The 14,639-nt window shown below is 57.2% G+C and overlaps 1 protein-coding gene across 1 annotated transcript; it reads left to right on the top strand.

The window, feature by feature from the left end:
• The first annotated feature begins 2,740 nt into the window (after window positions 1-2,740).
• On the top strand, window positions 2,741-5,044 carry LOC134657680 (uncharacterized). The gene has a single exon (XM_063513242.1). The coding sequence runs from the start codon at window positions 2,741-2,743 to the stop codon at window positions 5,042-5,044; it is 2,304 nt and encodes a 767-aa protein (XP_063369312.1).
• The last annotated feature ends 9,595 nt before the right edge of the window (window positions 5,045-14,639 follow it).

Raw genomic sequence — 14,639 nt, 5'->3', positions numbered from 1 at the left:
GATTTGTGACCTGGCCTGGGCAGCGAAATTGGGGACAGAAAAGGATGGAATGCGGTGTCCCTCAGGGATCGGTTTTGGGCCCGCTACTTTGGAATGTCGGCTACGACTGGGTCCTGCGGGGGGCAAACCTTCCTGGAGTAGACGTGTTTTGCTATGCCGATGATACGCTGGTGACGGCCCGCGGACCCAGTTTTCGCGATGCGGCAATTCTGGCAACTGCGGGTGTTGCCCACGTTGTCAGCCGAATACGGCGGTTGGGCCTGGAAGTCGGCCTACAGAAATCCGAGGCCATTTGTTTTTATGGCCACCGTAGAGGTCCTCCGGTAGGAGCCCAAATTATAGTAGGCGGGGTCTCGATTGCTGTCAAGCCGACCCTGCGCTACCTGGGCGTTATACTCGACAGCAAATGGAACTTTCAGGCCCATTTCCAACGCTTGGCTCCAAAACTGCTCAGTGCAGCGGCGGCCCTAGGGCGTATACTCCCAAATTTGGGAGGGCCCAAGGCCTCATGCCGCCGTTTGTACACGGGAGTCGTGCGCTCCATGGCCTTATATGGCGCACCCGTCTGGGCTGACGCCCTGGGAAGGCAAAACTCTACGCAGTTGAGAAAAGCGCAAAGAGCAATGGCGCTGCGGGTAATCCGGGGATACCGTACCATATCTACGGATGCTGCGTGTGCTTTAGCGGGATCCCTGCCCTGGGACCTCGATGCAAGAGCCCTCGCAGCTGTTTACCGCTGGCGCGAGGAGATGCACGAGAGGGATGAGTCACCAGCACCGAGGGAAATAGATGGACGGCGTGAAGAAATTCGGCTGGAAATGGTGGGCATTTGGGAGGAGAGACTGGAGCAGCCAATTGCTGGCCACCAGACCATAGAGGCAATACGTCCGGTCCTAAAACAATGGCTTGACCGGGACCATGGCCCTATGACATTCCGGGTGACGCAGGTCCTCTCTGGACACGGATGTTTTGGCCGATATCTGTGCAGATTGGGCCGAGAACCGACGCCGATATGCCATGAGTGTGGCGCGGCCGAAGACACGGGACAACATACGCTGGCTGTATGCCCAGCTTGGACTGAACAGCGGGCCACACTCGTGGCTGTAGTGGGGCACGACCTGTCCCTGCCTGCCGTGGTGAAAACTATGGCAGACAGCGACAGATCATGGAAAGCGATGGTCTCTTTTTGCGAAGACGTGATGGCGAGAAAAGAGACCGCGGAAAGAGAAAGGGAGGAAGATCCGGCCTCCCAACCGATGCGCCGCAAGCGCGTAGGAAGGAGGCGTTTGGCGCACAACCGCCGACTTCCCCCTTAAGGGTACCCGTGGGCGGCAGGCTCGGGACATCTGTCGCCTACACGAGGGTCCCTGGGACGGCCAATGCGCCAAAAAATGGCACACTCTAGAGTAGAGGAACGCAGTTCCTCCGAAGTCGAGTCCGGAGTTCGGACAGCCGCTGGCGGGGTTCCGGAAGCATGGTCCCGGCCGTTTCCCGTGCCTCGCCTTTAAAGCCATGAGGCGGCCAACAGAGGGGTTTTAGTGGGTATACCTGGGGTCTCATCAGCCCACAACAGGGAGTCCCACATAACCACCCGGCTCGTCCCCGCGCCGGGTGGTATGCGTAACGCATTTCCCCTCTTAAAAAAAAAAAAAAAAAAAAAAAAAAAAAAAAAGGTTAGGTTAGGTTAGGTTAGGTTAGGTTCCACGGACCTGCTCGGGTGTCCGAGTGGGCGGGGAGGTGAACCCCGACGTGGCGCGTCCCCAGGTGGTGGATAGGGGAATGCCCCGGCCCGTTGTCGTGCTGGGGTAGGACGTAGTCCCGCGAACCAAACACCAGGGGGGGGATTTGGGGGGCTCTGTGCCCGAGAATGGCTCTCCACGCGTCCCTCTGAATAAGCAGACGGCGCAGTGGACGAGCAAAGAGGAGGAGCTATGAGAGCAGCATGTAGTGTCAATTAAGTCACTGTTTCGCGCGCGGACGTCTGGGGAGGAGGCTGAGGGCTCCCTGACGCGTCGTGGATGTGGGTGGTTGCCGGATTGGAGAGCCTTCTGCTTTTCTGACATTGCCTAGCTGTCTGGAAGGATTGTGCATTGGGCTTCTGTGAAACCCAATTGCAGATCTATTTCTCCGGGCGGGTCGGCGGTGTTAGCGGATCGGGAGGATCGCGCACCGGATGCCGCGCGGATCTGTTGTGCGTCTGGGGGGCTTTTGGCTTCCAATGACGGCTGCCGGGGGCCACATTCCGGATCTTTGCCCGAGGAGCAGTTCCTTGATTGATACCCTGAGGAGTGGCTGGGCGGGTGGCTCCGCGTGTCCCTCTGAATAGCAGAGGGCACAGTGTGAGCTGCAAAGTCCCTGTTGGGAATTTCTAATAGGTCCCCTATTAGAAATTACCTCTGGCGGGGTGAGGAGTGGGGATGGCTCCGGCCACCAAGCGCGGCGGATGAAGAAGTGGAAGAAAACCACTATAAAAATCACCCCAATCCCAAGGTGTGTCTGACGTGCCGATGGGATGCGTGGCTGGAGGGAGTCCAGTCACAAACGTCAGGGAGGGGCATACCTCCTCAAAATAGCATACAAAATGAGTGGAAACGAAAATGTAGAACTACCCCAGGAGGTTCCAATCCTCCATGTCGCCACAGGACGGGCAATCGCCCATGCTGTGGCGACATGCCGCCTTCCGTATTCTGGGGGGGCAAACCACTCACGATCCCGAAACGACAACACAAGCAAACACTTCATGGACACCGATTTGCAGAGTGATTTGGTATTGAGGCTGCAAGGAGGGGGTGATGGGGAGAATAGCAGTCCGGCGGAGGCAGGAGCCTCCACTGGCCACCCCAAAGATGGATTCCGGCCACTTCTGGACGCCCAGGGGCGCTGGGTGTTCCATGTTGATGACGTGCCTCCGGGGACAGCGGTGGACTCTACACGCTCCCCACCCAAACACGCTAAGGGGCTTAGTGAGAGACGGCAACCCGTAGTGCGAATAGAACGCATGCCAGAAAGGGTCCCCTCTCTTGGCAGGGAGGAGTTCTTCTCCCCCAGGAGAATAGACACGGGTGACCTCCCTGGGGACGGAGTATTTTTCTCTCCGGTGCCAACCGACGGGGAAACCGCCGAATCCGACGTTTCGCTAACTGCCCAAATGGCCGCAGGACGGAAGAGGCAGCGAAGCAGTGGTAGCGACACGGGAGCATCGCCGAGCGGCGAGGCTTCCGATCTTGCGGAGCGAGGAAAGTCCGCCTCGGGGCCCTCCAAGCGAGGAACAGGCCGCCAACCATCCACGGCGCGCCACGCCGGGCTAACCAAGGAAAAGGCTAAGCGCCGGGAGCTCGAGCTGCAAACTGAAGAGGACCTGATGGCCGCGTCCAAAATGGTGACGCTAAGACGGCTTGCCCGCCATCCGGATTCGTTTGGGACGACAAGTGGGTCAGACGACGAAGAAAACCGCACTGTCCTGGCCCTAAACCAGCAGGTGCGTGATAGTCTGGGGCTTATCAAGGACGTGGCCACCAAGTCCAAAAACCTAAAGGGCACGTACCAACGAATCCTGAAGGAGGCTGTGGCTGCGATCCGGGAAGCTGTCGGTGAGATGAGGGGCCGGACTGTCTCCGATGAGACGAGGAGGCTCGCCGCCGAAAACGCTCGCCTTAAGGCGGAAATGGCCGAGCTCCGTAAGGAGATGGGCGACTTGCGTGCTAGCCTTGGGCAGCGCCTCGAAGGGACGCGCCAAGAGACGGCGACATCACCTGCTCGGGAGCAAGGTGACCTAGAGCGCAATATCATGGCCAAGGTGAGTGACATGATGGGTACAAGGTTGAGCGCCCTGGAGGAGAGACTGCTCCCACAGCAACCTACTCAGGTGTCGTCTGCTCTCACACCTTCCAAAGCAGGAAGCTCTCCCCCCGGTCACACTCCAGCTCCTACCAACCCAGCGGGTGCGAAGCGGGCTGCGAAGAAGAACAAAAAGAAGGAGGGGCCCAAAAAGCGTCCTACGAGTGTTCCTGGCCCCGCTTCCCAAGTCCGGCAGCCTCGGCTGCAGACAACAGTGCCTGCCTCGGAAGAGGAATGGACGACTGTGGTCAAGCGGGGTAAGAAGAATAAAAAGAAGACTGCCGTTGGAGCAGCGACGACTGCGAAGCCACAACAGCCGGCGGCACCGCGGAAAGCGCAAGAAGGGAAGGGTCGCAATAAGACCAAGGCGCTACTGCGCACCCCGCGGTCAGCGGCCGTAGTCCTCACCCTGGAGACGGGAGCAGAAGAGAGGGGCGTTACCTACGGAACGTTGATTACGGAGGCCAAGTCCAAAATTTCCCTGGATGGGCTCGGTATCACCGGTCTGAGGTTCCGTAGGGCAGTGACAGGGGCGGCAATCCTGGAGATCCCGGGCCCAGACACCACCAGCGGCAACCAAGCAGACTCTCTTGCTGCCAAGCTGAGGGAGACGCTTAATGTGGCCGATGTCCGCATCTCTAGGCCGGTAAAATGCGCGGAGATGCGCATTTCCGGCCTGGATGACTCGGTGTTAGAAGAAGAGCTCGCCGCTGCCGTGGCGAAAGTTGGAGGGTGTGCCCTGGAGGCAGTGAAAGTTGGCCGGATCTCCCGCGCGCCAACAGGCCTGGGCACAGCGTGGGCTCGCTGCCCCGTAGCAGCCGCCAAGAAAGTGGCTGAGGGGCGACTCCTCGTCGGATGGGCTTCGGCAAACGTGAAGCTGCTGGAGTCCCGACCCCTGAGGTGCTTCCGCTGCTTGGTGCCTGGCCATATTAGGAAGGGGTGCACCTCAGAAATCGACCGCAGTGACCAGTGCTACCGATGCGGTCAATCCGGTCACCGGGCCAGGGACTGCACCGCCGCGCCCCACTGCACTCTGTGCACTGCAGCGGGCAAACCTGCTGACCACAGTGCCGGCAGCAGTACCTGCGCGATGGGGGCTAAAGCCCCAAAACGCATGTCCCGGAAGGCGACCAGCAAACCAGGTACTCCTGGAGTGGCGGCGCCCCTGGCTGCACAAGAGGGCCCGACTAGCAATGCGCCTAAATGACGAGGACAACTACTCGGATCCTCCAGGCGAACATAAACCACTGCGCCGGGGCGCAAGATCTCCTCCTGCAGTCCATGGCGCAGTGGTCGATAGATGTTGCCGTGGTCGCCGAGCCGTACTACGTCCCCCCCAGCCACAACTGGGCTGGGGACCTGGATGGCTTGGTGGCCATTATTACAAAAGCAGGGGTAGAGGGCATACCGCCCCCCTCCACGTTGTCGAGGGGCCATGGCTATGTGGCTGTCCTCTGGGGCGAAATTACCCTGATCGGGGTATATTTCTCCCCCAACAGAAGAGTCTCCGAGTTCGAAGCCTTCCTCGGCCAGCTGGCGGCTCTTGTTGTGCAGACCCAACCGCGCCAGGTAGTTGTCGCAGGGGACTTAAACGCCAAATCCATGGCCTGGGGCTGTCCCGCAACCGACATTCGTGGAGACCTGTTAGAGGAATGGGCGACGATGACCGATATGTCGGTTCTGAACCGAGGGTCGGCCAGCACCTGCGTGCGCTGGCAGGGAGAGTCCATAGTGGACGTTACTTTCGCGACCCCGGCACTCGCGACCCGCGTCCGGGGCTGGAGAGTACTGGAGACGGTGGAGACATTATCAGACCATTTGTACATCCGGTTTGATGTCTCCACCTCCTCCGGAGGCACGACAGACACGGATCGTCGTCCGAATGGCCGTGCTGCGACCCCTTACCCTCGTTGGGCCCTGAACAGCCTGGATCGTGAAGCGGTGGAGATAGCGTCCCTCGTCCAGGCCTGGACAACATCTCCTGGGCCTGTGGAGACCGAGGAGGAGGCAGCCTGGTTTCGCGTAGCCATGTCACAAGTCTGTGACGCAGGCATGTCGCGAGCCAAGCCGCGGCCTCCGAAGCGTCAAGTGTACTGGTGGTCGCGAGAAATCGGTGAACTCCGATCCCGCTCCAACAGAGCGAGACGCCAGTACACACGGTCCCGTCGACGCAGACACCGAGACGTTGAAGAGGAGACGCGGCTGTACAGTGCCTACAGGGAGGCGGTCAAGGCGCTGCAGCTCTCCATCTGCGAGGCGAAGGCGAGCGCCAGAGCGGAGCTTCTCGAGACTCTAAACCGAGACCCATGGGGGAGGCCGTACAAGACGGTCAGGGGTAAATTACGCCCTTGGGCCCCCCCCTTGACAGAGAGTCTCGAGCTTCGACTACTGGGGGTGGTTGTTTCCAACTTGTTTCCGAACAGACCGGAACACCAGCCCCCAGAAATGGCACCTCCCCATCAGCTCGCAGGGTTCGAGGGTGCGGAAGTCGGGGTGCCTCCGGTAACGGAGGCAGAGCTAGACGCAGCCCTGCGGAGGCTAAAAGCCAAAAACACGGCACCGGGTCCAGATGGGATCCCAGGACGCGTCCTGGCTTTGGCGCTGCGGTCCCTAGGGGAGAGATTCCGCGGGCTACTGGACGCCTGTCTACGGTCCGGCCAATTTCCGACCATATGGAAAACCGGCCGGCTCGTCCTCCTAAAAAAGGACGGGCGTCCCGCGGAATCTCCATCAGCCTACCGTCCGATCGTACTGCTCGACGAGGCTGACAAGCTTTTCGAGCGCATCATCTGCGCTCGCCTCGTCGAGCACCTCCGAGGAGTAGGACCCGACCTGTCCGAGCATCAGTTTGGATTCCGAGAGGGCAGGTCGACCGTAGATGCGGTCGCGCGCATCAAAGCCCTCTCGGATGAGGCGGTTGACCACGGTGGGGTTCTACTGGCGGTGTCCCTGGATATCGCCAATGCCTTTAACACCCTGCCGTGGTCGTGCATTAGGGAGGCGCTGAAATACCACAAAGTGCCTCCCTATTTGTGCCAAATAGTCGGGTCCTACCTCTCGGAGCGGTGTGTGGAGTATCCGGTCCGGGGTGGCGGGCTTACAAGGTGGGAGACAACGTGCGGTGTTCCACAGGGCTCGGTCTTAGGGCCGCTCCTGTGGAACATTGGGTACGACTGGGTGCTGCGGGGGGAGCTTCTCCCGGGGTCAAGTGTGACCTGCTACGCAGATGACACGCTGGTCACGTCCCGGGGGACCTCGTACCGGGAAGCAGCACGCCTCGCCACCGTGACGGTGGCACAGGTGGTGAGGCGTATAACGATGCTGGGTCTGGAGGTGGCGCTACACAAGTCCGAGGCGCTCTGCTTCCACGCAGCCCGGAAGGCGCCGCCTGCAGGATCCAGCATCATCGTTGGTGGCACCCGAATCGAGGTAAAGTCCGACATGAAATATCTTGGACTTGTCCTCGATTCCCGATGGAACTTCCGCGAGCACTTTGCCCGCCTGACCCCCCGACTAATGGCAGCATCGGCCGCACTGAAGAGGCTGATGCCCAATATCGGGGGGCCGGAGGTAGCGAGCCGCCGTCTGTATATGGGGGTGGTGCGATCGATGGCCCTGTACGGGGCGCCGATCTGGGCGGAGAATCTGGCGGCCCGAAATATCGCCCTGCTGAGAAAGGCTCAGAGGGCGATGGCCATCAGCGTCGTACGCGGGTACCGCACCACCTCATACGATGCGGCGTGCTTGCTGGCGGGAACGCCTCCTTGGGATCTGGAGGCGGAGGCCCAGGCGTCTCTGTACGAGTGGCGCAGGGAGCTCCGGCTGCGGGAGTTCCATCCTGCGCCTAGGGAGGTAGAGGCGCAAAAGCTCCTCGTCCGGCAGTCCATTGTCCTCCAATGGGAGGAGCAACTGGCTGGACGCGAGGAAGGACACAGGACTGTCGAGGCGGTCCGGCCGGTCCTACAAGACTGGCTGGAGAGAGAGCGGGGCTCGCTAACCTTCCGGCTGGTGCAGGTGCTCACGGGGCATGGCTGTTTCGGGAGCTACCTGCACCGGTACGCAAGACGGGAGGAGACGGCGGAGTGCCACCAGTGTGGCTGCGGCGAGGACACGGCGCAGCATACCCTGGAGGAATGCCCAGTCTGGGAGGGGCAGCGCCGCGAACTCGCGGCAGTGGTGGGGAACGACCTCTCCTTGCCAGCCGTAGTTAAGGCTATGGTTGCCGACGAGAGGTCGTGGAAAGCGGTCCTCTCCTTCTGCGAGGATGTAATGTCGCAGAAGGAGGCAGCGGAGAGGGAAAGGGAGGCCAACCCAGCCTCGCACCCGATCCGCCGCAAGCGCGCAGGGGCCCGGAGGAGAGCGTATGCCCATCTCCTCCCCCCCACCTAGCGAGGTCTGGGCAGCGGCGCGGGGGCGTCGCTGCCCATTACATAGGCCTCGCAGAGAGGGCGCGCGTGGTATGCCCACGCGCCTTCTGAGGAGGCAGGGGTAGAAGTTCCTCAAGAGAAGGGCCCGCTGCATAGGCGGGCGGCGCCGGCGTGGTTGCGGTTGCGTACTCCAGAGAACCCGTGGCCACGCCCCACTGGCGGCGTGCAGGCATACCGTTGGTTTTTTAGTGGGTAGCGGCACCTTTGCCGAGTCCCACATAACCCGCATTTCCTCCCCCGGGTGTGCGGGTATGCATAAAGCATTTTTCCAACGAAAAAAAAAAAAAAAAAAAAAAAAAAAAAAAAAAAAAAAAAAAAAAAAAAAAAAAAAAAAAAAAAAAAAAAGGTTAGGTTAGGTTAGGTTAGGTTAGGTTAGGTTAGGTTAGGTTAGGTTAGGTTAGGTTAGGTTAGGTTAGGTTAGGTTAGGTTAGGTTAGGTTAGGTTAGGTTAGGTTAGGTTAGGTTAGGTTAGGTTAGGTTAGGTTAGGTTAGGTTAGGTTAGGTTAGGTTAGGTTAGGTTAGGTTAGGTTAGGTGACCTAAACGCCAAATCCATGGCCTGGGGCTGTCCCGCAACCGACATTCGCGGAGACCTTCTAGAGGAATGGGCGACGATGACCGGAATGTCGGTTCTGAACCGAGGGTCGGCCAGCACCTGCGTGCGCTGGCAGGGAGAATCTATAGTGGACGTGACGTTCGCGACCCCGGCACTCGCGACCCGCGTCCGTGGCTGGAGAGTACTGGAGACGGTGGAGACATTATCAGACCATTTGTACATCCGGTTTGATGTCTCCACGTCCTCCGGAGGTACGACAGACACGGATCGTCGTCCGAATGGCCGTGCTGCGACCCCTTACCCTCGTTGGGCCCTGAACAGCCTGGATCGTGAAGCGGTGGAGATAGCGTCCCTCGTCCAGGCCTGGACAACATCTCCTGGGCCTGTAGAGACCGAGGAGGAGGCAGCCCGGTTCCGCGAAGCCATGTCACAAGTCTGTGACGCAGGCATGTCACGAGCCAAGCCACGGCCTCCGAAGCGTCAAGTGTACTGGTGGTCGCGAGAAATCGAAGAACTCCGGTCCTGCTCCAACAGGGCGAGACGCCAGTACACACGGTCCCGTCGACGCAGACACCGAGACGTTGAAGAGGAGACGCGGCTGTACAGTGCCTACAGGGAGGCGGTCAAGGCGCTGCAGCTCTCCATCTGCGAGGCAAAGGCGAGCGCCAGAGCGGAGCTTCTCGAGACTCTAAACCGAGACCCATGGGGGAGGCCGTACAAGACGGTCAGGGGTAAATTACGCCCTTGGGCCCCCCCCTTGACAGAGAGTCTCGAGCCTCGACTACTGGGGGTGGTTGTTTCCAACTTGTTTCCGAACAGACCGGAACACCAGCCCCCAGAAATGGCACCTCCCCATCAGCTCGCAGGGTTCGAGGGTGCGGAAGTCGGGGTGCCTCCGGTAACGGAGGCAGAGCTAGACGCAGCCGTGCGGAGGCTAAAAGCCAAAAACACGGCACCGGGTCCAGATGGGATCCCAGGACGCGTCCTGGCTTTGGCGCTGCGGTCCCTAGGGGAGAGATTCCGCGGGCTACTGGACGCCTGTCTACAGTCCGGCCGATTTCCGACCATATGGAAAACCGGCCGGCTCGTCCTCCTAAAAAAGGATGGGCGTCCCGCGGACTCTCCATCCGCCTACCGTCCGATTGTATTGCTCGACGAGGCTGACAAGCTCTTCGAGCGCATCATCTGCTGTCGCCTCGTTGAGCACCTCCGAGGAGTAGGACCTGACCTGTCCGAGCATCAGTTCGGATTCCGAGAGGGCAGGTCGACCGTAGATGCAGTCGCGCGCATCAAAGCCCTCTCGGATGAGGCGGTTGACCACGGTGGGGTTCTCCTGGCGGTGTCCTTGGATATCGCCAATGCCTTTAACACCCTGCCGTGGTCGTGCATTAGGGAGGCGCTGAAATACCACAAAGTGCCTCCCTATTTGTGCCAAATAGTCGGGGCCTACCTCTCGGAGCGGTGTGTGGAGTATCCGGTCCGGGGCGGCGGGATTACAAGGTGGGAGACGTCGTGCGGTGTTCCACAGGGCTCGGTCTTAGGGCCGCTCCTGTGGAACATTGGGTACGACTGGGTGCTGCGGGGGGAGCTTCTCCCGGGGTCAAGTGTGACCTGCTACGCAGATGACACGCTGGTCACGTCCCGGGGGACCTCGTACCGGGAAGCAGCACGCCTCGCCACCGTGACGGTGGCACAGGTGGTGAGGCGTATAACGATGCTGGGTCTGGAGGTGGCGCTACACAAGTCTGAGGCGCTCTGCTTCCACGCAGCCCGGAAGGCGCCGCCTGCAGGATCCAGCATCGTCGTTGGTGGCACCCGAATCGAGGTAAAGTCCGACATGAAATATCTCGGACTTGTCCTCGATTCCCGATGGAACTTCCGCGAGCACTTTGCCCGCCTGACCCCCCGACTAATGGCAGCATCGGCCGCACTGAAGAGGCTGATGCCCAATATCGGGGGGCCGGAGGTAGCGAGCCGCCGTCTGTATATGGGGGTGGTGCGATCGATGGCCCTGTACGGGGCGCCGATCTGGGCGGTGAATCTGGCGGCCCGAAATATCGCCCTGCTGAGAAAGGCTCAGAGGGCGATGGCCATCAGCGTCGTACGCGGGTACCGCACCACCTCTTACGATGCGGCGTGCTTGCTGGCGGGAACGCCTCCTTGGGATCTTGAGGCGGAGGCCCAAGCGTCTCTGTACGAGTGGCGCAGGGAGCTCCGGCTGCGGGAGTTCCATCCTGCGCCTAGGGAGGTAGAGGCGCAAAAGCTCCTCGTCCGGCAGTCCATTGTCCTCCAATGGGAGGAGCAACTGGCTGGACGCGAGGAAGGACACAGGACTGTCGAGGCGGTCCGGCCGGTCCTACAAGACTGGCTGGAGAGAGAGCGGGGCTCGCTAACCTTCCGGCTGGTGCAGGTGCTCACGGGGCATGGCTGTTTCGGGAGCTACCTGCACCGGTACGCAAGACGGGAGGAGACGGCGGAGTGCCACCAGTGTGGCTGCGGCGAGGACACGGCGCAGCATACCCTGGAGGAATGCCCAGGCTGGGAGGGGCAGCGCCGCGAACTCGCGGCAGTGGTGGGGAACGACCTCTCCTTGCCAGCCGTAGTTAAGGCTATGGTTGCCGACGAGAGGTCGTGGAAAGCGGTCCTCTCCTTCTGCGAGGATGTAATGTCGCAGAAGGAGGCAGCGGAGAGGGAAAGGGAGGCCAACCCAGCCTCGCACCCGATCCGCCGCAAGCGCACAGGGGCCCGGAGGAGAGCGTATGCCCATCTCCTCCCCCCCACCTAGCGAGGTCTGGGCAGCGGCGCGGGGGCGTCGCTGCCCATTACATAGGCCTCGCAGAGAGGGCGCGCGTGGTATGCCCACGCGCCTTCTGAGGAGGCAGGGGTAGAAGTCTCTCTCTAGCCCCCCACAAGAGAAGGGCCCGCTGCACAGGCGGGCGGCGCCGGCGTGGCTGCGGTTGCGTACTCTAGAGAACCCGTGGCCACGCCCCACCGGCGGCGTGCAGGCATACCGTTGGTTTTTTTAGTGGGTAGCGGCACCTTTGCCGAGTCCCACATAACCCGCATCTCCTCCCCCGGGTGTGCGGGTATGCATAAAGCATTTTTCCAACGAAAAAAAAAAAAAAAAAAAAAAAAAAAAAGGTTAGGTTAGGTTAGGTTAGGTTAGGTTAGGTTAGGTTAGGTTATATAAGCAGTTTTGATTGTACCAGGGACGCGGTGCTAATGGTATACACGTTGTCCATGGGTGTGATTTGTGTGGGAATTTTAATGATTTAGTGTGGTGGATTTATGTTGTAGAATTGTTGTTTGGTGTAGAATACCTAATGTCTGTATTAGTGTGTAAGTGAAGAGGTAGTAGGAGAATATGGAAGGGATTTGGGGTTTCGGGGTATGGCGAAGTAACACGAGTAAAAATCAACAATGAACATATTTACAATTTGCGCCGCCACGCTACCGCGCCGAACGGCGAAGGCCCGGCGCGGCAACGCGACGGCGCAGCAGACACGAGTGAAGATCAGCAATTATCCTATTTACAATTATATTTACAATTTGCGCCGCCACGCCACCGCGTCAGCTCAATGAGCGGTGAAGCTCCGGTGGCGCGACAGCGCAGCACAATAAACAACAAACATCTAAAATTCTTAATCTAAAAGTTATTTGTAAACAGTTTTAGGTTCTCGCTTTGTGCTCGAGTGTATTACCGTTTCTTGTAATATTTTAGGGTCCATAATTGATTTTTCCTCTTATTTTGGTAGACATCAAGCATATGTAGGGGCAAGCAGCCGAAGTAGCACTATGCTTAGTGTTGGTCTGTAGATTGTTTTTGGAGGCATGAGAGGCGCAATTGTAGCATTTGATTTGGTTGTAGTCATCTTTTACTGGGCATCGCTTGTATTCGTGCCCAGTAACTGCGCAGTGAGAGCAAGTGGCAGTGTCATTCTTAGTGCATCGTTTGCGAGTGTGTCCAATCTGTAGGCACTGGTAACATTGTAGAAGTGGTATGTATTCACCTGCATACACTTTCTGGTGGTCTACGTTTAATTTAGCAACTTTGATGATTGTCTTGAAGATCTCGGGTGTCGTCTTGAAGACTGCGTTATACAGCTTTGGATTTCTGTTGGCTCTTAGAAAGTGTAAAGTGAAGTCTCGCTCATTTTTGATGACTGCGGCGAGTTCAGTGTTCTGTCCAATGATGACGTTCGCTAGCTGGTCTGCTTTAACGTTCTCCGATACGCCCTTTAGGATAATCATGGGTGACAGGGATTTGGACTTTTCAGCGATGACCTCGCAATTTGAGTCGTTTGTCATAGAGATTACCCTGTCGCGCTGTTCTGGTGTATCAAATTCGACACGTACCTTGTTATTTGACACGTGTTTTGTGTTAGCAGGGGCGAAATTAGAGTTTCTGAACGAGATGCTCTTCTTCCATATCTCCAGGGTCTCAACAGGGCTGTTAACTGCCGCTTTAGCAGTGAGAATAAGGGCCGGTTTATTTACAGGAATGTCCGGTGGTGTGGTAGTGCGAGTGATAACTTTGGAACGAAATTCTGTGCTTGCTGCCACAGTGGCGTATGATTGTCCATTTCCGCCTTGTCGCGCAGTGCTGCTCACTGTGGAGTTTGTCCAGTCATCCTTGATCTTTTGGAATTCAAGTTTAATAGTATTTTGTATGAGTGTGGTGATGGTCTCTTCCTGAACGCCGCTTATAGTTTTATTATGTCTCGCTTGGCTGATGGGTGTAGGTGGTGGTTTTCCGCTGTTTAGGAGTGCATCCGATGAGGGTGTCCTCAGCGTGTTATTTTTTCGGACCTGGCCGGTGAGTGATTTGATGGATTTTGTTATATTGAGTACCTTTTCTTTTGCTTCCCTGGTGACGCTCCGTTGGTTAGATTTTTTACCTGGTAATAGGGTGGAAGTTATCTCGTCACACCATTGAGTTACCTTCTCAAAGTATTTCATCATGTCGGCAAGCTCGTGTAAATCTTCAATCGAGGAGTCTGTATCTGACTCTATACAACTGTATTGGAGTGTCATTTCTTGAGATTCTTCCTCGTTTGGCTCGTGTTCAGTTACCAGGGTATTTTGTGCGATATGTGTCGCAGCGGGTGTCCTGTTAGCAACCGCATCCAATTCTCGATCCATCTCGGGAGTGAGGTCATCATTTCTTCGTTGTGTTGCTGTGATGCCGGTTGTCGAGCTGTATGAGCTTGTTCTTGATCGAAAAAGAAGATCGATGTTCTCTGTAGGCGAGTTATCGCGCGTATTTTCATTGTTTAATTTTGAGCAACCAGGTTTGGGTGACTGGCGAATCTGCGATGATTCATCTTCTGTTCTTTTTACAGCCCGGGTACGTGATCGCGTGTACGCGGGGGAGTGGGTTGGCGAGTGTATGATGGGCATTTTGGCAGATTTAGAGTATTAAAATTATTAAATCTTAAAACTCTAATTACAGATAATCTAACTAGACAACAAGCATCAAATATATTCGTATAACTATTTTTTAGTGTATTACAATAAACCAAAATCAAAAATTTTGGAAAAAAGTCCGAGACAAAAAAGTTCGTTTTCAAATTATAATTACGTCAAAACCAAGGAGTGGCGCGACTAAATATTACTTTACACAGAAACTACTTTATAAACAATTCTAAAATTTTGTATGATTATTGTCCGATAACATATGCATTAAAACTGTATGAAATAAGTGTGCGTAGTCTATCACACTTTCGAGAAATTAAATGTTAAAGTTACAAATTTTTAGGCAAGAATATCTTGAATATCTCAAAAACTATTGCACCAATCAGAATTCCGTTTTCTGTTATATG

Source organism: Cydia amplana, chromosome 20, assembly GCF_948474715.1.
Source record: "Cydia amplana chromosome 20, ilCydAmpl1.1, whole genome shotgun sequence".
NCBI classification, from domain to species: Eukaryota; Metazoa; Arthropoda; class Insecta; order Lepidoptera; family Tortricidae; genus Cydia; species Cydia amplana.
This window is presented reverse-complemented; position numbering and strand designations above follow the sequence as displayed.

What these genes read in the sequence shown, in the direction of transcription:
- LOC134657680 (XM_063513242.1), top strand. Translation starts at nt 2,741, where the DNA reads ATGGACACCGATTTGCAGAGTGATTTGGTATTGAGGCTGCAAGGAGGG.